Here is a 20,877-nt window from a genome sequence, read left to right as displayed (position 1 = left end):
AACACAATTGCCCTAATTGTACATCCTTCATTTGTCTGGATCAGCTGTCTACCACATTTACTTTCTGTGGATAGTTCTCTCCCTGTTCAGGTGTTGTGTGTGTGTGTGAGTGGTTACAGAGGCCAAGAGTAACAGATCCTGTTGATTTCATGAACCAGAAAGTTGCCCAAATGCTGAAATATCTGTTTGATATTTCAGGATATTGTGCCTGTTCAATAACATAAGCCATCTAAGAATATATTTCCTGCTAAAGCCATGATGAGGATTTTTTGTCTCATTAAGAGACCATAAATTCAGCTGCCATAGTGTACAGTTCATTACGGTATTCATTCGTAGTGAACCGCGTCATTATCATAATTGCTCATTCTGTCTGTACCCAGAAAACCGAATGTTGTCGTCAATCTGCATGCTGTTTGACAGTTTGATCTTAGGTTGCATTCTCACTAATATTTTTACATCATATGGCAACAAAAAGTTACTTTTTGGTTTATTCCATTTTACTGTGTTTCAGAACGGTGGTCAAATGTAACATCGCCAAGTCCCAGGCCTTGTACAGTGCCCAGCGAGGACTGAAGACTAATAATGCAGCTGTCTTGAAAGTTGGAGCCATCATGATCAACATTCCCCAGCACCCTGCTACTTTGCACAGCATGATGGTCCGCAGCTCCCATCAACTCTCCAAACAGATCTCCGACCTGATCCGCCAACCTTCCAACATGTATCTTTTCATTTTTCTCTTTTAAATAAAGTCCCAATTATTGACTTGAAAATAAATGAGAAACTCTCAAAAATGTTCTACACTTCTATTTAAAATTCTAAATGGATCCAGTACACAACACCTACTGTCATTAGATTGCTATTTGTCCTTAATAAAAATCTCATAAGAAGTCTTTCAGCTACATATTTGTAGAGCAGATCCACACTGTTGCCAGTTAACTCATTTCAAAGCCTGTGTGTTGTCTCTTTATATGGTAATACTCTGAATTATGTTAATATATTTATAGAGTTGTAGTTGTGCTTAGGATAACAACAAAACAACCTGTAATTTGATATTCACTGAAATATCAACCAGTATCTGCAAAGCTCTGCATAATAACACACACATAACCAAATCAAAGTTTCAGTTTATGGTTTTAGCAGTTTGCCTTAGAAACTGTTTGGTATTAATGTGATGTGATGGAAAATTCGATGTTCTCTGTTCTAAATCCAGTCCAACCAGCAAACACAGCAAAAAAGTATTTGATGGTATATATGTATGCGTGATAGTAGTATATATAAGCCTTCACGTATTCAAAGTCATGTTTTATTTTACGTAGTTAATGAGCAAATCTTGCCTGGGCCAATGAATGCTGTTTTTCTCCTCTTACAGTCAACCTCCTAATAGAGAGGACACCCCCACTCCACAACCCTCTGACAAAGCATCCAGCATCAATCAGACCCCTGTAGAGGCCAACGAGTTCCCCCAGCTGCCCGAAGGTCTGGAGAAGAAGCCCATCGTCCTGAAGTTCAGCGCCATGATGGATGGCATTACCATTGGGGCTGCCCTGCTGCCCTCACTGAAAGCTGAGTACAAAATGGGTCGCATGAAGAGCCATGGCATGACAGGTGTGTATGAAAAGAGATCTGACAGAAGAGACTGGCTCGTTGCCCACAATGTTATATTGATCTGCCTTTGTGCTTCCATTACATCCAAGTTAGGTTTTACATCTGTGTTAGGTTTTCCTCCTTATGTTTGTTTTTATTGTACAAATATTGTTTTACTGGAAAAATTGAAAGCAAAATACTTTTAAAATCTCATCTTTTAATATCAGTGTTAATATCAGAGACATACTTAGTCACTGAAATAAAGTAAGTACTAATATTATGTTTTTTCTGTCCTTTATTTGTCTACATTTAGGGGCACAAACCAGTTTCACCTTCGAGTTGCCAAACCACAAACTTTGTTTCCAGTCAAAAGTGTCCCCAGTGGACATGTCCACCATGCCACCATCAGCCAGTCTCACCCTGCCTCCAGTCACCATGTCAGGTGAGTACATCATGGAGGACCATGAGAGCCACTCAGACCAGGGCTGGGCACCGGACGACTTTCCAACAAAGCAAGGAAACTACCTGCAAGGCAACTACCTGCGCTGTGTGGCTGAGGTGAGGTGATGCCCTGATTGGACGTTTCACATTTGTATTACAGAGCAATGACTAAAAGCTATTTAGTTATTTAGTCAAGAGGGGTCACAGACTTTTCTTCTCTGATTGGTGCAGATTGGTTCATTTGAGCACAACCTGACCACAGACCTGCTCAACCACCTGGTCTTCCTGCAGAAGGTTTTCATGAAAGAGGTCAACGAGGTCATTCAGAAGGTGTCAGGTACTATACCAAAGACCAACACACAGTTATAAATTCTAAGACAAAGCCTCATGTAACAATAGAGCCTTGACAAAACTATATCCTTTGTTGCTGTAATGGCCCAGTTTTCCTCAGATCAGTAACACTGACTGATCCTCACAGTATTCTGTAGTCCACAGCTGCTGCTTTAGTCACTTGGAAAAAAAAAAAAAAACATTTTCAACACAACACTGCTCAAGGCACTGGCCTGGATCCAGTGGTGTTCATTTCGGCAGCAGTATTGATAGTCATTTGTTTCACTCACTAAACTTGATTGATGTAATTGCCCAACATAGAGAGAGAACGTTTTATGCAGTTTTAGGATAAGAAATAGTCCTTAAATGTAGCTGCAATGGGACACCACATGTTTACATACACACACACACACACATGCATGTTATATAGTTTCTCCAAGCACTCTGTGTGAACTTTTGAGATCAACTTATGAACTTCCTGTGCATGCAGGAGTTGAGCAACCCATCCCACTCTGGAATGAGCACGACACCTCAACAGATGCAGACAAACCAAAAATCCTGCTTTATTCTGTCAGCCTCATGTTCAAGGTATTTCATGTTGAGTATAAAATTGCAAACTGTCTGGAAATTTTAAGCTCCAAAATTTGTATTGTTTAAACCCAGTGAAGGGTTTCTCTCAAGAGATTTTTGTTGTGTTTTCAGTGAAGGTTTGAGGAATTTTATGAAATTTTTTTTTGTTCGCAGGGGATCCAGATGACAGCTACCACTCCTTCAATGCGTGCTGTGCGCTTTGAGACTGGCCTGATTGAGCTGGAACTATCCAACAGGATCCAGTGTAAGACTCAGCCTGGTGGCAGCAGCAGTTACCTGAAACTGTTCGGCAAATGTCAAGTGGATCTCCATCTAGCCCTCGGGCAGATAGTCAAACACCAGGTACAGATCTGCTGGTGAAATAAGTGTTTTCATGTATGGTGTTGTACCACAGATACAGAATCCAAAGTTTCACAGTGTTTTGTTGTTTTTGTACCTGACAACTATGTGACACCCATTCTCATCTTTTTGTACAGGTATATGAAGAAGCTGGTTCAGACTTCCACCAGGTGGCGTACTTCAGAACTCGGATCGGTCTGCGAAATGCTCTGCAGGAGGAAATCAGTTGCTCCTCAGACAAGGAGGCAGTTCTCATCACGCTCAACAGGCCAATTGTTTTTGCCCAACCAGTGGCATTTGACAGAGGTGCAGTTTACTCTTTCTCTACATTGCATCAAATCAAATGTTAAAAATGGCCTTATCTCACAAATCTGATTAAAGAATTGGTGGTGTCACCAATATTACTCATGATTCTCTGCGGCTACTGGAATAAAAACACCCAAAGGGAAGAATCCAGTAGCAAATGATATTAGAGATATTTGTTTCTCTTTTCCCTTCAACAAGTTATCAGGCTGTTCTGCTCATGTTAATGCAACTTATTTAACAGTGGTCGTTAAAGATGGATGACTCAACAAAAGTGGTCAGAAGCCTACACGACTTGTTCCTTAACATTTCTGATCCCAAAGCCACCTGTGTAAAAGACTTTCTCTATCTAATTTTAAATTCTTCTGCCCACCCATGTGCCATCCTGCAGCTGTGCTTTTCTGGCTGAATTACAAGGCAGCATATGACAACTGGAATGAGCAGCGCATGGCCCTCAACACCGACATCCACATGGCCACAAAAGAGGTGGTGGACAAGCTGCCAGGCATTCAGCAGACCTCAGCTCAGGCCTTCAGCACCCTCTTCCTGCAACTGACTGTCAATGACCTGGGAATCTGCCTGCCCATCACCAACACATCCCAGGTGCCATGCCATGCTTGGTTTTAATCTTGCATAGTTCATAGTGTTTTTATTTTTTATGTTTCCTTTAGGAGTCTCATTCTGACTATAGGTCTTTCTGATAACATTTGAAATGTTTTTAATGTTCTTGTTTTGATAAAATATGCATATAGAGAGCATTTTTGGGGAAACGCTAGATATTAATCACTGATGGTCCATATCATAATTGTTTTGTTATACTTAGAATATGTCCATAGAGACGCGATATACCAGCTGTTATGTCACACTTATTTCCATAGAGAGGACATGTACCAGTTACGGAGGGCATCAACTCTGAAGCTGGGGCCAGCACATCAGTAGGCCAGCATAAAAATGCACGAAAAGTAACCTACAGTTTATTACATCTCTTGTAATGGCTTGTTGTGGGACAATGACTTACTCTGATCAACGCATTTCCATACCACAAATGAACTGCATCACAAGTGTTCTTCTGCTTAAAATGTCAGGTCACACAACATTTCAATCACATTCCATTCGCAAAGCTGGTATAACAACTAATGAAGCTTGAAATGGTGTCTGAGGTGTGTTGGGTGTGTACTTTCTAAAAAGAGGTTATACCAGTTGGTGATTGGGGTCTTATCTGTTGCTGAAATGAAAATACTTTCTGCTGTGAAATGGTATAAAAATACACCAACAGTACAGTACAGTGCAGTGGTGCACTTGGGAGGCTTTGGAGTTACTACTTGTGCTGGAAAAAGCATGTGGCTGTTTGGAGTTCACCTGAGTTCCTGCACTAATTGCCCCAGACCTGCAGTCTAATATGTATCCAAATGATAATAATCATCAATTAGAAGGTAAACATAGACTGACTGCTTTTCTGGGACACATGTGAGTTAATCGAGAAATTCAGGGTTATCTGGACAAATCTGTCCTGCAAGTAAACACAATCTAACAAACTAAAAAGCTTGGTAACATTTCACTCGTGGGTGTATTTACATTAGCAGTCCTTATTAATTCTCTGCTATAGACATTTTAGATATGACAGCCATCATTATTACTGCTTTATTATTTATTAAAACTATGATTAGAAGTAATTTATCAGTATTACTCATGTAAATTCATATGAAAAATAATAGTAATGCGTTTACGTGAGAAAGCTGTAGAATGAAATGTTACCAGCTAACACATGGAAGTGGGTTCTTTTCCCCTGTATAATTCCTCCTTTACCTAAGGCCTGGGTAACTCCTCTGCTTGACCTTCTGCCAGGCCAACCACAGCATAGATTTTGACACCGGCTCAGCTCTGGTCCTGACCATCGAGAGCACACTGATCACTGCCTGCTCCTCCGAGTCCCTTGTGAGCAAAGGACACTTCAAGAATTTCTGCATCCGCTTTGCCGAGGGATTTGAGACCTCTTGGGACGACTGGAAGCCCGAAGTCCGAGGGGATCTGGTCATGAACGCTTGTGAGTGATGCCTTATAATTGTGAAACTTCTCATTATTGATTTTGCTTGCGTTGTCTTTGTGTTGCAGTTTTAAACACAAATACATAGGGGTTTAAGTCTCTTTTCAGAGGTAGCAATGTGTTATTCACTATTTGTGTGTAATCCTAATATCCTGTCTTATGACCTGACTTAAGCATATTTCTCATTATGCAGCATTGCTGAAATATTGACTCTGTGTGTGCGTGTGTGCGTGTGCGTGTGTGTGTTTGTGTGTGTGTATACATAGGTGTAGTCCCTGATGGTACATATGAAGTATGTTCCAGGACTACAGGGCAACCCTCTGCAGGCAAGTCTATTAACTAAGCTCTAGTGCATAAAATATGGATCAGTCCCCAGAGCTACACAATAAGCATGAGACTACCTTCTTAAGATTCTATTTTGCAACAATTTCATTTACATCCTTACTTGCCTTCTGGTATCTTCCTCCTCAAAACAGAAAGCAGCAGTGCTGGTACCTGGACTCTAAATGTGCTTTGGAAAATGTGTGGTATTGACGTGCACATGGACCCTAACATTGGCAAACGCCTCAATGCTCTGGGCAACACGCTGACGTCACTGACAGGCGAGGAGGACGTAGACGACATCGCTGACCTCAACTCTGTCAACATGGCGGACCTTTCGGATGAGGACGAGACAGACTCCATGTCACCCACCATCCACATGGTCAGTCAGGATTGGGCATACAGTTGGTACTCCAAATGTAGACAGTTGTGTTTCAAATTAGTTTTAATGACACAGCGTAATGTTAAGAAAAATATGTATCTCTCAACAGTAGATGTTTTTGTTTTGTGCTTCTAATAAGGAAGTTCTCAGAATCAGTTCTCATACTCAGTTTCTTTAGACGTCACTTAAACAGCTTGATATTGATTATATTGATCGTACTTTTTGTAGCAAACACATAATGGAAATGATCAGATTTTAAATGGAACCTTCAGATTTAACTTTAAAACAATAGCGGTCAATGTATGATTGAAGAATCAATCGGTCAAAGGCTGGCTACACACTAGATGATTTCTAATTCTTATTTAATTTTAAAAACATAGGAGACCGTTTTAACCGATTTGTACATTATAAAACCGACGCACTAGACTATCAGACCAGACTGGGAGTCCACTTTCCTGCCATCTGTAGTAACAATTTTACTTTGGAGGTTCTACAGATCAAACGTGACTTTGTGACCCACGCTTTTTTATTGTTGGCTCTATTGTGGTATATCTTGCACTATAAGTTAAATAGACACTCGTGTTCCCTACAATCATTGGTGGGTTAAAATCAGGCATGAAATCATGTAGTGTGTAGCCAGCCTAAGAAAGAAATTTAATAAGAATACAAATGATTTTTTCCTTTTTTTTCACCTAGTTTTGGAATTTTCTCGTTTCCAGTCTTTATGCTAAGGTTAACTGGCTGCTGGTAGCCTTATATTTAATGTATATATATATACGGAGTGCTGTCACTTTTCTCATCTCTGCAGGAAAACAATTACAGTTTTCAAGATGTCAAGCTATTTCATAAGCATTTGATCAATATATTTGGAAAAAATCATACCTGGCTTACAATAAAGCTCCAGAAGATAGAGTCTGACAAAAGGTCATCCACCTGTCCCTGCCGTTTACAGAGTCCAGAGAGCCAGCTCAGCCCTCGGCTTACATTAAAGAGGCGTCTGGTAAACCGTATCCTGGGCTTCCCCAGGCCACAGAGTGTGTCGGTCACAGCCGACAGCTCAAACTGTGCATCGCCTTGCCTCCGAGCGGGCAGTGTCAGGGCCCAAAGACCTCTCTCCTGGGCCTGTGTATGTAGCCACCCACAGTGTTAAACTCTTCTCTGGGTTGACAAAATCACTTGGGAGGTGGCGTTACATTGCAGTCACCTGCAGTTAATAGATGAAGGTTGTGCACTGCAAAATGCTGAGCATGCTATTTTATGCTTTATCTAGATAGCATGATAATGGAGAATAGCGTTGCTTAGCATTTGCTTTCACTGCCCTCCTCATTAAGCTTCAATGATGGGTTACACAATTCCTTGTGGCAATAAAGCTTTATTTTCTCCTCTTCTAGTTAGAGTGGAGTGGTGATGGTGGTGGTGGTGGTGTCTTCTGTTTTTTGAGATTTTGTGTGTTATCATCCCTGGTGTGTGGATTGAACTACAGTACAAATAACCACTTGTGATTTAATCATAATCAATAACCTTTAATGAGACAAATCTGGGAAGGATGCATTCTTATTTACAGTAGCTGCCTGGTGGAAATTAACCTGCTTTTCAGGAAAACATATTTTGGGCTTTGATCAGCAGTGTTGTTTATTTTGTTCCAAATTTTATCACATCAATGTGGTTGGGTGTTTATCATGGCTTTGACCCAACAGGAGACTATTGACCCCAGAAGGCAGATGGCGATGGGGAACCAGGGGACTGACGCTCGAGGGAGGAAGTTCACCAAGAGAGTGGTGGACATCAGAGAGTTGAACGAACAGGCCAAGGTCATCGATGACCTCAAGTAAGACTGATTTCTACCTGCTTGTTCAGGTTCTACTGTATGATCTGATCATACTATTTAAAGCTTCCACTGGTGAAAAAATGTTTAATCCTATCCTGTTGAAGCTATCTACATCGTCTTTTCATAACCCTAGGAAATTGGGGGCCAGTGAAGGAACCATTAACCAGGAGATCCAGCGCTATCAGCACCTGGAGTCTGTGGCTGTCAACGACATCAGGAGAGACGTCAGAAAGAAACTGCGTCGCTCCAGCATGAGGGTAAATTCACATCCATTCACGTTCAAACACAATCACCTTAAAGTAATACCTGAGCATTAGCTTCATTTATGCCTGTAAGAGACCTGTGTCTGATTTTGCGTTTGTTTTTTACTAGGCGGCCTCGCTGAAGGATAAGTGGGGTCTTGGCTACAAACCAAGCTACAACCGTTCCAAAAGCATCTCGGCAGCAGCAGGAAGACCACCTCTAAAAAGGATGGACAGACAGAGGTAACTAGAGGGCAGTTTCCCGGGTATCATATTATCCTAGAAATTGCTCTATTAACAGTGCATTTGATGCCACATGACTGAGTCAGTTCCCTGTGTGTCTAGTTCCAGAATAGGGGATATGGATGATCTGCCAGATATTCGTGTGGATGCTTCTTCTCCTGGGCCTCGAGTCACTTTCAACATCCAGGACACGGTAAACTTACTTCTACAGGCGTTTTCCATATCTTACAGAAATATGTCTTACGGCAAAAGCTTCAACATACTAACATACTGTATTGTAGATTTTTCACATTGATGTAGAAGTGTGCTGTTGAAACGTTTGTTTTAACCAAATCAACATGTTAAGTAGGTATTTTTATGTTTTGTGGCATTTTATGTTGAAATATCATCTCATCCTCCATTTCTGTGCTTGTTTGTCAGTGTGATGGATTTTCATGTACATGATGTTGTGACTCATATGATGTCCTATGGTTATGGGGTTTTGTAATTTATTTTAAAGGTGATTTTAAGGGAGTGACTACTGTGCTCTCTTGTTTTTCTTTTTTGGATGAGCTCCTTTTTAATAATTCTTTCATTCAATTGAAGATTGATAATCAGGCCTTGGATTCTGCACCCGCCAGTTCAGGAGTGGTATTCAAGGTATATGGTTTAAAGGAATAAATTTGACAAATAGAAATATCTAACCAGAACCAACAGATACTTCTGTTTCCTCCTCACTGTGATTACATTGACTTTGCTGACAGGATGTTAAATATGCAGTTCAAAACAGGATGATGAAATGAGCAGCAGTGTGTGCAGTTGCATAACAATTTAGTGTTAACCTGTCTCCTTTATTCTTAGTTCAGAGATCATCTGGATTTGTATTTATACTGTATGTAGCACCACATTAAAATTGATGTTCTAGTCTTTTATCACTTCTCTGATGAAACTCCAGTGCTATTCCATCAGCTGCAAAGAGACTGTATGTAGGAGTGTGAAGATTGCTGACCTGTCCATGGTTATTTATTTGCTAAGCCCAAATCAATCATGCTTTCAGAAATTAATTTGCTTGCTAAAAAGACTCTGTTGATGTGAGTTTTATTTGAAACCTGTTTTGTTGCACATTGTCATCCTGTCTTGAAACTGCATAGAAACCCAAATTAGCTACTCTTCAAATCTTGACATGAGGACTGATTTCTAACAACTATACATGGTTAGCCTCTGAACCAGTCTCAGCTATTGTCTGTCACGAGTATTACATAAAATACCAATTTAGGATAAGATTCAAGATGTACAACAGTCTAAATTTGACATGTCAAACATGGATAATATAACTTACCAATTTTTCATTATTTTGAGCACCATAAAGAAAATAGTTTCTAATAAAATGTATGGTGAAATGGACAAATTTGGCATCTCCAACCTTACTGACTCTTTCCCTACCTGAAAGTCTGCAGACTTAAACAGCATCACTTTGCTGTGTTGTGCCATAAAACACAGGCAGGTTATCCACAAAACTGAACTTTGTGGCACATATTGAACAGTGTAGCAGATTTGAATCTTCTAAGCAATGGCCATATTTGTTCAGTGTTATTTCATTTCATTTGAAATCTCTCTGTATATTTCGGACTGCTACTTGGCCAAGCACAGTGATTTCCTTGATATTGTGAGGTTGCCAGGCAACCAGCAGAGACTTCAGGACACTGAATCTAATTTCTGATTTTAAAAAATTCACACAAGAACTAGCTTTTATTGACAGGAAAATATTTTATACTAACCTAACTGCCGTCTTCTTAATAATGCAATTTGGACTGATGGTTAATCAATCTATGAAGCGTTTGCTTGGGTTATTTTCCCTGTTCCTGATTAAATGGTGATGATTGTAGCGGTAATAATAAAATCATTTTTCTCATTAAAAGGCAGCAGTTGACAGAGTTGTGGGGCTTTGTGATATTTGCAATAATCACTCCTAAAATGATGGCAGACCCAGACTGACTCTGTTTAAGGCTGTATGGCTTGATCTGTCAATCCTTCTGTGGTCATTTGGCATTAACCACCTACTGTCTCTCCTTGTCCGTACACTTGTCTGTCTGTTACAAGATTATTGCCTAAAAAGAACAGACTTTAAATGGTCAGAGGAAAAAAAAAAACAAACTGACAAGTAAAGCCAAAAGTTGTTGTTGAGCTAGCCTTGAACAAAATCTTAAGCCTGGATAGTTTCCAGATGCTGTGAGCAAACACTTTCAGCACTTGCATCAATGTTCAACAGCAGTCAGCCTTTGTCAAAAGCCGCCTTGGGTATTTATTGTGAATATTAACAACTGGAATTCTTCTTCAGCTGTCGACCTTTTTGGGCTTTTTTTCCCAGTCACTGTCTTGAGAATGGGTTTCACTTTTTCTCCTGTTCGGGTGTCACCATCAACCTCATTATCCTCCTCGTCTCACATGGTCTTTCACTTCTCGCAGAGAGTGCATGATCTCTCAGCTCCTCTGAGAACTGTGTTGAGCTGGTAGGGTTCTGCCATTGGACATGTAGTCAGAAATCTGGTGATTATTTAAACTTAGTAAAGACTAAATGGCTGAAATCGAGCCCAAAAAATCCCTTGTCCAATCCACAGAACACTATCTCCTTCAAAGTTATGATTCCTTGGCTAGCTTCCTACTTCAAACATCAGCTACATCAATACAGGATTGATGGATTGATGTTTCTAAGTAAGAAGCACTTTATGCAGATAAAAAAATTGTCCCTTTTGTGAGTTTGATTTCTTTTCCCTTCTCTAAAGTTTCCTGAGGAGACAGAGGTGGACCTGTTGTCTGTCACCATTGATGAGCCATCCCATCCTCACCATCACCTTCATCTTCATTCTCCATCTGTTATCGAGGGCAACCACTCAGTGTTCAGTGCCCCTGGCACCCCTGCTGTCTTTTCACCCATAATTCCCTTCCAGCACGACGACATGAGGCGTGACGACCTGTCCTCTACTTCCTCTGAAGACTCTGAGAAGGAGGATGAATTTGAGCGCGAGAGGCCACTGACCTATCGAAGGCCTTTGTGAGTCTTATTTTGTTTTTGTCAGCTCGGGTATTCTTATGATGAATGTTACATGAAGGAAATGTCATTAATCTCACATTATAACAGTCTTAAAGGTTTGCTTTTCTGATTTATGTTTTCTTCTATAAATACAGTTTTCAGAAATCACCGAACAATCCTTTTATTGTCTTCTCAGCCAAGCGCCTCACAAGAAGCCCACAGGATTTGCTGCTGTGACTCAACTGTTCAGTGAGCGCTGGCCGACCGCACCTGCCAACCGGAGCTTTAGTGGCACAACGACTGAAAGAAACATCGACTTCGAGCTGGATGTCCGTGTGGAGATTGACAGCGGGAAGTGCGTCCTTCACCCCACTACTCAGCAACCAGAGCATGAGGACGTGTCCTTCAGGAGGTACTGCCCAGTATTTACTCTGATAACCACAGATCGTCATTTTAAGTCGTAAATGTCGTAAACATTCAAATCAGACATACACTATGAAATATAATGCTGTAATTCAGAGCAGCGTTGTCAGCTTCTTCTCAGTAGATGCAGGAACTGAAGAAAATAATGCAGGCCTTCTTAATGATGGTACTCTTCTCCCTGCTGGTTTTATAGGAGTTGTGAGCGCAGCCTCAGGAGTCTGGACCAGGAATCTCCCCCCAAGAAGAAGAAGCTGCAGCCAACCTACACCTCTACCTCCCATCTCCTAGCTGGAAAGAAATGCCCCTCCTCTCTGCAGACCAAATCTAATGACATGGAGACCACAGTCTTTTACATTCCAGGAGTAGATGTTAAGGTTAGCATCTTCCTTAGCACCCAGATTGTCCACAAGTTTCTACTCCATGCAGTGGGTTTTGTCCTTTTAAATAAATATTTTTTCTTTTTCTTTCTGCCAGTTGCATTACAACTCCAAGACCCTGAAGACAGAGTCCCCCAATGCCTCGCGTGGATCCTCTCTCCCTCGCACTCTCTCCAAAGAGTCAAAGCTGTATGGTATGAAAGATAGCAGCCCTCCCAACCCTCCCAATGCTGTCCAAAGCAAGACTAATTCGCTCCTACCTCCCCCCCCCCCACCTATTCCATCAGGTACTGAGCATTCCCTCGTTTTTAATTGCATGCCCTCTCAACATCGTAGTCACCGGCACTCTATGTGGACCCACTGAATCAGATGCATGTGATTTCATCTTTTACTTTAAGGCATGAACCCAGAGGGTACCTTTAATCAAAGGGACTCATGCATACTGTTTCACACCACAGAGGGAAGACATTAAAGACTGTTTTATGAAGCTACTCTTCATATGATTGCAGCTATTTAAAGTGTTGTAGATGACATACAGTCCAGGCTACAGATGAAATTAACTCCCATGTGTCTTTGCAGCCAAAGGTAAGGGCAGTGGAGGGGTAAAGACAGCCAAGCTGTATGCCTGGGTGGCCCTCCAGACTCTGCCAGAGGAAATGGTCATCAGCCCCTGCCTGCTGGACTTCCTGGAAAAAGCACTGGAGACCATACCGATCACCCCAGTGGAGAGGAACTATGCCGGTGGGTTTGTTGGACTGTATATGAGAACACTTTTTTCTCTGTCTGGCATTTGCAATATACTTACTGCTTATGTCTTTGTGCTCCTCCACCAGCTGTAGCTTCCCAGGAGGAGGACATGGGTCAGTTTGATACAGTGGAGCCGCTTGAAGAATCCACCACCTCCCTGGTTTCCTCTTCCACATCAGCGTACTCCTCCTTCCCTGTGGATGTGGTTGTCTACGTCAGAGTGCAGGTAATGTCTTGTGATTGTTGCAGTTCACTTTGTTCAGAGGAGAATATTAAATGAGCCACACTCTCCAGCAGTACCCTGCTCCACCTCTGAAAGAAGAATTTCAGACTCTTAATATCACGTGTGTCTCCAGCCCTCTCAGATCCGCTTCAGCTGCCTGCCCATGTCCAGGGTGGAGTGTATGCTCAAACTTCCCTCTCTAGACCTGGTTTTCTCCTCTAATCGCGGTGAACTGGAGACTACTACAGCAGCCCACCCCACTGACGGTTCTCACCCATCCTCCTCCACTCCTCCAGGGCAGCATATCCCCAAAATACCTCCCAGCAAAGGTCTGTAGAGCATGACATAGCATTTTTGCTTTAGAAGATAATGTGGGGAAGAAGAAAACATTTAATAAAGTCAAAATCTATCAGTCTAAAGTCTATCAGACAGTGCAAGCATATCTCTTAGCTGTCACTGAAAGTCAGAGTCCTCTGTGATTTAATGTTCCTCACAGCTTGATTTCTTGCCTTCAATACTTTGCTCTCTGCTCTGTCTTTTTGCCATATCCTGTATGTTCTACTGTGACTTTTGTGTTTTGCTGTATTACAGTGCATCTTAGGTCTTATTTTTTATTTAGTCCACTCACATCAATAGTAAAAGTACAGTTTGCTCCAAAGCTATGAGGGTATTAATATTACAGTATTACATTAATATGCACATGATGCATTAATTTTTCAGCAGACAGCAGGTTGGGATCTCTGCTTTAATTAGCTTACTCCTCTCTGATATTAAAATGTGACTTTACTATTTGTCTTAAGTACGTGCTTGTGATAAGTGTCAAACTTAATCATTGTGATTCACTTCCTACTGTAGTATTTCAGTTACTATAATTACTGCCTCCTTTGTTTTTCCACTCTCCTCTGCATCCTTCCAGCGTCTCCTTTGCTGGGGAGCCCTCTGGGCAGGAGCCGCCACAGCAGCAGCCAGTCCGACCTCACCGGCCCCCCTAGTAACTCCTCAGGCCTTAGCTTCACTGCCTGCATGTCTGACTTTTCCCTTTACGTCTTCCACCCCTATGGCGCCGGAAAGCAGAAATCTGCTGTCACAGGGCTGCCTCCGGGCCCAGGGCCTTTAGGTATGGGAAAAAGGGATATGTTATTACGTGCTAATGATACAAGGATACAGTGTTTTACAAAAATGTGTGTCTTGTTTGTAATCCTCTTACTGAGGATAAGATTTCTGTAAAATAATCATGAACAAACATGACCTAGATCTAGTATAAGTGGGAACAACCTTGACAGCCAACTGTTCAATGTTAAATCTTTGAAATTGGAATAAATTTGATGATTATGATTTTATTGTGAAGGTACAGTAGATGAGGAGCCATCGTCAGTAACAGGAAGAAAAGACTCGCTAAGTATCAACCTGGAATTTGTGAAAGTCAGTTTATCCAGGATGAGACGGACTGGAGGCCCCACCTTCACTGAGAGCTTCATTCCTGGCAAAGGTGGTAAAATGGACACCACCCTCATCAACATCTCAGGTACACTGTCTTCCCCATTCAAGACATTTCTCTAGGAGACAGTCAATAGATTATAGCAGTCCTTCCTTTTTAGGCAGTGCAGTTTTGTAACGTCTCACTTATAAATGATAATATTCCCCTTGTAGCTGTGTGTGACATCGGCTCAGCTTCCTTCAAGTACGACATGAGACGACTTAGTGAGATCCTGGCCTTCCCGAGAGCCTGGTACCGGCGAAGCATCGCCAGACGCCTTTTCCTCGGAGACCAGACAATCAACCTGCCAGGTGACTGTTAGGGTTGGTTTGTTGAGTGATATACAAGTATGGTATGTTTACACCACTTTAATGCTCTGTAGGGAATTACTGCCTTACCTGAAAATTTTATCAAATGAGAACATTAACAATGTGGGCAGCTTTTAAGCTTTTATGTGACATCTAACAGAACAAGTAGCAAGCTTCTCTATGCCTCTGACAATGTTGCTGTTTTTATGTGTTTTTCCCAGGAGTGCTTGCTGTGTCAGTTGGCTTTTGTAAAAATGTAATGTTAACGTGGCTTCAAGTAAAACGAATACCAAGAATAAAAGAAAATGTTTTTCGCGTATACAGAATGATGTTATTAAATTTAGGATTTCTGAACATGTTTGCTTTTGTCTATATACTCACCTCTACGACTTTAGCTTGTGTTCATTTTTAAAATCCCATCTCGCTGACCTTCCTTGAGCCAACATTTTCTCCCTCTGCTCCATGTTGACATTTTCAAAGTTGTCTTACATCTCTGAAAGCTTACATCTCTCAACCTTTACCTTGTTTTAGCCTCTGGCCCCGCGACCCCAGACTCAGCTGAAAACATCACGCAACATCTGTCTCCTGAGTCCAGCCGGAAAGCCTACTGGAGGACCTGGGACGGCAGCACTGGGACGCAGCACATGCCCCAGTCCCCCAATGTCTTCTCAGACCACTCAACTGGAAGCAACATGTCACCGGGTGGCTTGGGCCACCTCAAGTCACCTGCACCTGGTCGCACCAGGAGCGTGTCTGACTCCTCTGCTCCTAGGAGAGGTAATTACTCTTGCTGTTTCAAAATGGACTTAAAACAAAAACACATAGTTGTCAAATATGTATTACCGAAACATGTTTTTCCATGTAAAATGACTTGAGCTACAATTTGGGGGAGCCTCCATAGGACAGTGTAGATGCCCATAAATGAAAATAGAAAATAACACAATGAATTGATAACATCTTTCCATAATCTTTGTTCATTCTCATTTAGATTCAGTGACAAAAACATCCACTCCTTCCTTCAGTAAAAATGGTAAAGCTGGTGGTCAGCAGGGGGCGCCATGGGAGACATTGGTGGTATTTGCCATCAACTTGAAACAGCTCACTGTCCAAATGAACATGAGCAACGTCATGGGAAATAACACGTAAGTGGTCATCCTATCTGTACTTTTTGCCAGACACGCTCAAATCAGAAATTAAAATAATGAACCTGGCTGAAAGAGAAACACATACTAATTTTTATGATTATTTTCTGGTTTTAGTAACTTCATGTGTAAAGTTTTCCTTCTGAAATTGCTGTGTTACTAAGTTTATATTAATCATTATTAATATGACAAATAAAACATTGCGTTTTATTGTATTGCATTTTTAAATATATAAACTTCTTTTCCAGTTTTACCAATCAATGGGAAGTACTGCAGTATCAAAAAAAAAAACAAAAACAAAAATATCATAGTTTAGACATTGACAAATGCCAGATGCACACCATCTTCTGCACAGATGCATATGGTGTTCACAACTATCTAATATATAGAACACTTAGAGAAGTATCTCTTAAGTGCTATCTTTATTTTAACTTTTTTCCACAGCATACCCCCAGCAAACATTCCATACTGTCTGAACAAACAAAAATGATGGTGCAATAGTTAATAAATATTTATACAAAAAGTGATATCTATATCATTTCCACCCTCAGGGATTCAAATAAATTCAGAGCTGCTTAAACCTGGCCTCAAACTGAAATGTGGAAGTAAAAGGTCTGCCAAATGAGTTTAGGCGGATGGCACTGTTGAGCAGTGGTTTGTGCTGTTGGCTCTTATTGCAGTAATTTGCACTTTTATCTCCGGCTACACATTCATTCTGCATCTGATATTTTTGCCTTTCTGGCCCTTTATCACCCACTCTTATGGGCTCAATTCATCTCTTGTAACTGGAATATTTTGCTGGTCACCACAATATTCGTTCATTACAACTTCCATCTCTTCAGTTAAATTGGAACTGAAAATCCTGCTGAATCAGAGTCAAACACAACACCCTTATAAGTAAGGCAGCACTGTTTTATGAGGTCTGTGTCACCACAAAGTGAAAAACGTGTGGACTCTGAGCAGCACACACACACCTCCTGCCTTCCCCCTCCAAGCCTGGCTACATTCGGCCTCTCTAGCTCGTATTTTAATTATTTATGGCTTCACAAAACCTTCTATCCTAAAAACGTATGCAAAGGTGGAGCCTTTGTTTAAAGCAGGGGCTTTATTGACTTTAGGGATTATCCTAAGACTGGGCTGTGGGATAGACGTAGTTGCTTAGATATTGGTAAATAATGGCACGTTAAATTGAAGCACTGATATGTGTGTACATAATGACATGTTGGTCTAGGAAATTTGACAGGACCTGTCAATCAGATCATTACTTTAGGTCGGCTGGTCGTTTCCCACAGAGCAATTGTACATATTCAGCTGCATTTCAGGAGCACTCATGGTCGTATTTGCCCCCGCAGCTGGACAACCAGTGGGCTGAAGAGTCAGGGCCGACTGTCTGTCGGCAGCAATCGGGACCGAGAAATTAGCATGTCTGTTGGCCTCGGCCGCTCCAAGCTGGACTCCAAGGGCGGGGTGGTGGGTGGCAATATAGACGTTAACACCCTGGAGATGGTCTGTAAGTAAACACCGCATCAACTTTCCAGACATCTGCTGTTTTTCTGCAACTCATTAGCAGCTGATGCTCTAGTAGAGTGCTATGGATCTGAGCCAGAGTTCAATGCAGCGTTCTCACACAACACTGGGAGCTGTGCAATGATCAAAAGACACAAATACATTTTCTGATTTTATTCTTACTTTTTTATACTTTATTTAAATATATGTTTTCTTTTATGTATTGCATTTGGTGTTTACAAACCTAAAACTAATACAGGATGTATTGCATCCATTTGTAATTAAGTGTACTTCATCAGACCAATAGATGCACATGATCCGCCACCTAAATTTTGTTTTGAATATGGTCTTTTTCACACTAATTTCTATATGTAACATTTAGACAACAATATAAAGCATTTTTCAAAAGTAAAAAAAGGTAGAAACAATCTAATCTGTTTGCTTATTTGTATGCATCAATAAGATTAAATCTGTGTGGAAATTCATTCATATGCATTCATTCCTTCTTTCATATTCTTTTCTTTTCATCTTAACTGCATCAACAGTTTTTCTCTTATATGAGTCTGTCACCATGTTTACGTAGAAATAATCATTAGCCGGTATAGTGCTAATCAGATTTCATGGTTTTCTAGCCCACATTTCCGAACACCCCAATCAGCAACCCAGTCATAAAATCCAGATCACCATGGGGTCGACAGAGGCTCGTGTGGACTATATGGGCTCCAGCATCCTGATGGGAGTGTTCAGTAATGCTGACCTGCAGCTCCAGGACGAATGGAAGGTCAACCTGTGCACTGCTGACACTAGCCTGTCAGAGAAGAGGTATGAAATGTCACCAAAGACTAATCAATGACACATCTGGTTCCTACAGTGCATCATATTTAATATAATCCTGTTTTATATCGTCTTGTTTTATATGTATCCTTTGTATTTACTTGTTTAGTTTGGTTCATGTAGCCAGATAAAACATTGTGATGGGAAATTAGAAAGCTCATAAAAATGTGTGCAGTAAAAGTCCTTTAAAATACAGGTGTTGGATCTCCCCATTAGGCCTGTATTCACTTTCTTAGGAGTGTTAAAACCTAACTAACCAGAGAAAACAACTGCAAGACATCAGGCTTTATGGAGAGGAACAGACAAATGTTTACATCTACACTGCCAGGCGTTCTGAATGCTTGGCAAGCCAGCAAAACAGTAGGATGTCAGCACTTGAGTGCATGTGCTCTTATACCTGGTATCAACACCAGAACAGAGGAATTACACCAGATAATAATCAGTGTTTATGATCACTCAAAGTTCAGTTATCTCTTATTTGCATACTAATTCTACCTGCTTACTTGTCTTCCTCCAATCTGTTTCCCACCCACTCTTTTCTCCTCATCTCCTTCCAGTGAAATCTTCATCCATGGAGACTTGCAGTGGGACATTTTCCAGGTGATCATTTCACGCTCCACCACACCAGACCTCATCAAGATCGGTATGAAACTGCAGGAGTTTTTCACTCAGCAGTTCGACACCAGCAAGCGGGCCCTTTCTACCTGGGGCCCAGGCCCCTACCTGCCCCCCAAAACCCCCGTCATCAGTGCTGAGAAGGGAGCAGCTGAGCTTTGTAAGCACACCTTCTTCTGTACTGCTGAGCATAGTGCACATCGTGTGTTTTAAGGGCCCAGTTGTTTATAGGAAGTGAAATGATTTGTAATTCTAATGAGCTTAATTTGTAGCACTTTATCAAACAGATGTCAGGGTAGTTCAACAACTAAATGTAATCAGAGAGAATTCAACTCCAAATGTACAAGTAGCATCAATTTTGAAAGGCTGGAGGTTATATAAGGATAAAAACAGCATAATATGCAAATCTTGATCTTGTTAGCACTGACAACATGCCTGATGTTCCAGTCAGAATTGATTTGTCTGCTGATTCCCTCTCCCCTTCTCATTTTGTGTCTCCTAACCGCTTTTCTCACACAGACACGGATGTGGCCCATCACCGCCACTGGCCTGGGGTGCTGAAGGTAATCGCTGGATGCCACATCTCACTCTTCCAGATGCCTCTGCCTGAGGATGCTGTTCAGCTGGGCGGTTCAATGAGCCTCCATGGCAATCACATGACCTTGGCCTGCTTTCATGGGCCAAATTTCCGCTCAAAGTCATGGGCTCTGTTCCACCTTGAGGAGCCTAACATCGCCTTCTGGACAGAGGCACAGAAGATCTGGGAGGACGGTGAGATAAAATGTTCATTACTGGGACATCTATTGTATGATGGATATTATTCAAACTGGCTATGCAACAAATGGAGAGAAGTGATAATATAGCGACAGTGAAATGCAGTAAGCAGTAGTCTCACCCAATATAAATGTATTAGTGAATGAGTTTTGATATTGTGCTGTCTTTTTAATAACTGGCATCTGTTTTTTTTTTTTTTACACCCAGGCTCCAAAGACGACTCCACATACATTGTCCAAACACTGGATTTCCATCTGGGTCATAACACGATGGTGACCAAACCCTGCGGTGCCCTCGAAAGCCCGATGGCCACCATAACCAAAATAACCCGGCGGCGACATGAAAACCCTCCACATGGGGTTGCTACTGTCAAAGAATGGTTCAACTATGTCAGTGCCATGAGGAATGAAGGTCAGTCAGGCCTTCCACATATAGTATACACTACAGGAAAAATGTTTTAGGCTGCCTGTACTTCCTCCGGTCCATGATACCTTCCTAACACTTTTAACACAATGGGCTAAACGTAAAAAAGTGCAGAATGCTTCATGAGTTTATATGAGGCTTCAGCAGCCAGAGTTAGCCAAATGGAATGTATTCTCTTTTTTTGCATGATTTTCCTGTTTGTTTTAATTTAGCAAGGATCCCTGTATAAGTGGTGATGATACTCTTTTGATCTGTTTAATCATTGTCCTGAAATCTTATATTAGCGTCGCCTGAAATTTTACCTGTTTACATTAGGAAAGGCCGGCAATAAAAAATATTATTCTACTTGTAAGAATGAAAGAGTTTCAAG

At 41.3% G+C, this 20,877-nt stretch overlaps 1 protein-coding gene across 12 annotated transcripts in view; it reads left to right on the top strand.

The window, feature by feature from the left end:
* kiaa1109 (KIAA1109 ortholog) overlaps window positions 1-20,877 on the top strand; it is a 62,127-nt gene that overhangs the window by 36,762 nt on the left and 4,488 nt on the right. For 4 of the 12 annotated variants that reach the window (XR_003294843.1, XM_026292553.1, XM_026292640.1 and 1 more), the window contains exons 52-86: window positions 512-718; window positions 1,370-1,605; window positions 1,898-2,142; window positions 2,257-2,362; window positions 2,846-2,943; window positions 3,100-3,288; window positions 3,423-3,591; window positions 3,980-4,191; window positions 4,467-4,550; window positions 5,434-5,632; window positions 5,899-5,958; window positions 6,109-6,335; window positions 7,288-7,461; window positions 8,033-8,163; window positions 8,297-8,420; window positions 8,536-8,648; window positions 8,751-8,841; window positions 9,234-9,287; window positions 11,411-11,679; window positions 11,855-12,070; window positions 12,275-12,455; window positions 12,556-12,745; window positions 13,038-13,199; window positions 13,292-13,431; window positions 13,562-13,757; window positions 14,345-14,545; window positions 14,777-14,953; window positions 15,079-15,216; window positions 15,745-15,990; window positions 16,202-16,355; window positions 17,708-17,865; window positions 18,494-18,683; window positions 19,253-19,470; window positions 19,830-20,081; window positions 20,292-20,495. Coding sequence is in view for 11 of the 12 variants with exons in the window: in XM_026292553.1 (XP_026148338.1) it covers window positions 512-718; window positions 1,370-1,605; window positions 1,898-2,142; window positions 2,257-2,362; window positions 2,846-2,943; window positions 3,100-3,288; window positions 3,423-3,591; window positions 3,980-4,191; window positions 4,467-4,550; window positions 5,434-5,632; window positions 5,899-5,958; window positions 6,109-6,335; window positions 7,288-7,461; window positions 8,033-8,163; window positions 8,297-8,420; window positions 8,536-8,648; window positions 8,751-8,841; window positions 9,234-9,287; window positions 11,411-11,679; window positions 11,855-12,070; window positions 12,275-12,455; window positions 12,556-12,745; window positions 13,038-13,199; window positions 13,292-13,431; window positions 13,562-13,757; window positions 14,345-14,545; window positions 14,777-14,953; window positions 15,079-15,216; window positions 15,745-15,990; window positions 16,202-16,355; window positions 17,708-17,865; window positions 18,494-18,683; window positions 19,253-19,470; window positions 19,830-20,081; window positions 20,292-20,495 (6,011 nt within the window). In the remaining variant the exon portion in view is untranslated. The remainder of the gene's footprint in view (window positions 1-511; window positions 719-1,369; window positions 1,606-1,897; window positions 2,143-2,256; window positions 2,363-2,845; window positions 2,944-3,099; window positions 3,289-3,422; window positions 3,592-3,979; window positions 4,192-4,466; window positions 4,551-5,433; window positions 5,633-5,898; window positions 5,959-6,108; window positions 6,336-7,287; window positions 7,462-8,032; window positions 8,164-8,296; window positions 8,421-8,535; window positions 8,649-8,750; window positions 8,842-9,233; window positions 9,288-11,410; window positions 11,680-11,854; window positions 12,071-12,274; window positions 12,456-12,555; window positions 12,746-13,037; window positions 13,200-13,291; window positions 13,432-13,561; window positions 13,758-14,344; window positions 14,546-14,776; window positions 14,954-15,078; window positions 15,217-15,744; window positions 15,991-16,201; window positions 16,356-17,707; window positions 17,866-18,493; window positions 18,684-19,252; window positions 19,471-19,829; window positions 20,082-20,291; window positions 20,496-20,877) is intronic. The other 8 variants (XM_026293419.1, XM_026293294.1, XM_026293020.1 and 5 more) reach the window with 7 other exon arrangements.

The sequence above is a fragment of the Mastacembelus armatus genome, chromosome 22 (genome assembly GCF_900324485.2).
Source record: "Mastacembelus armatus chromosome 22, fMasArm1.2, whole genome shotgun sequence".
Classification (NCBI taxonomy): domain Eukaryota; kingdom Metazoa; phylum Chordata; class Actinopteri; order Synbranchiformes; family Mastacembelidae; genus Mastacembelus; species Mastacembelus armatus.
Note: the sequence above shows the minus strand (reverse complement) of the source record. Positions and strands in the feature narration are given on the sequence as shown.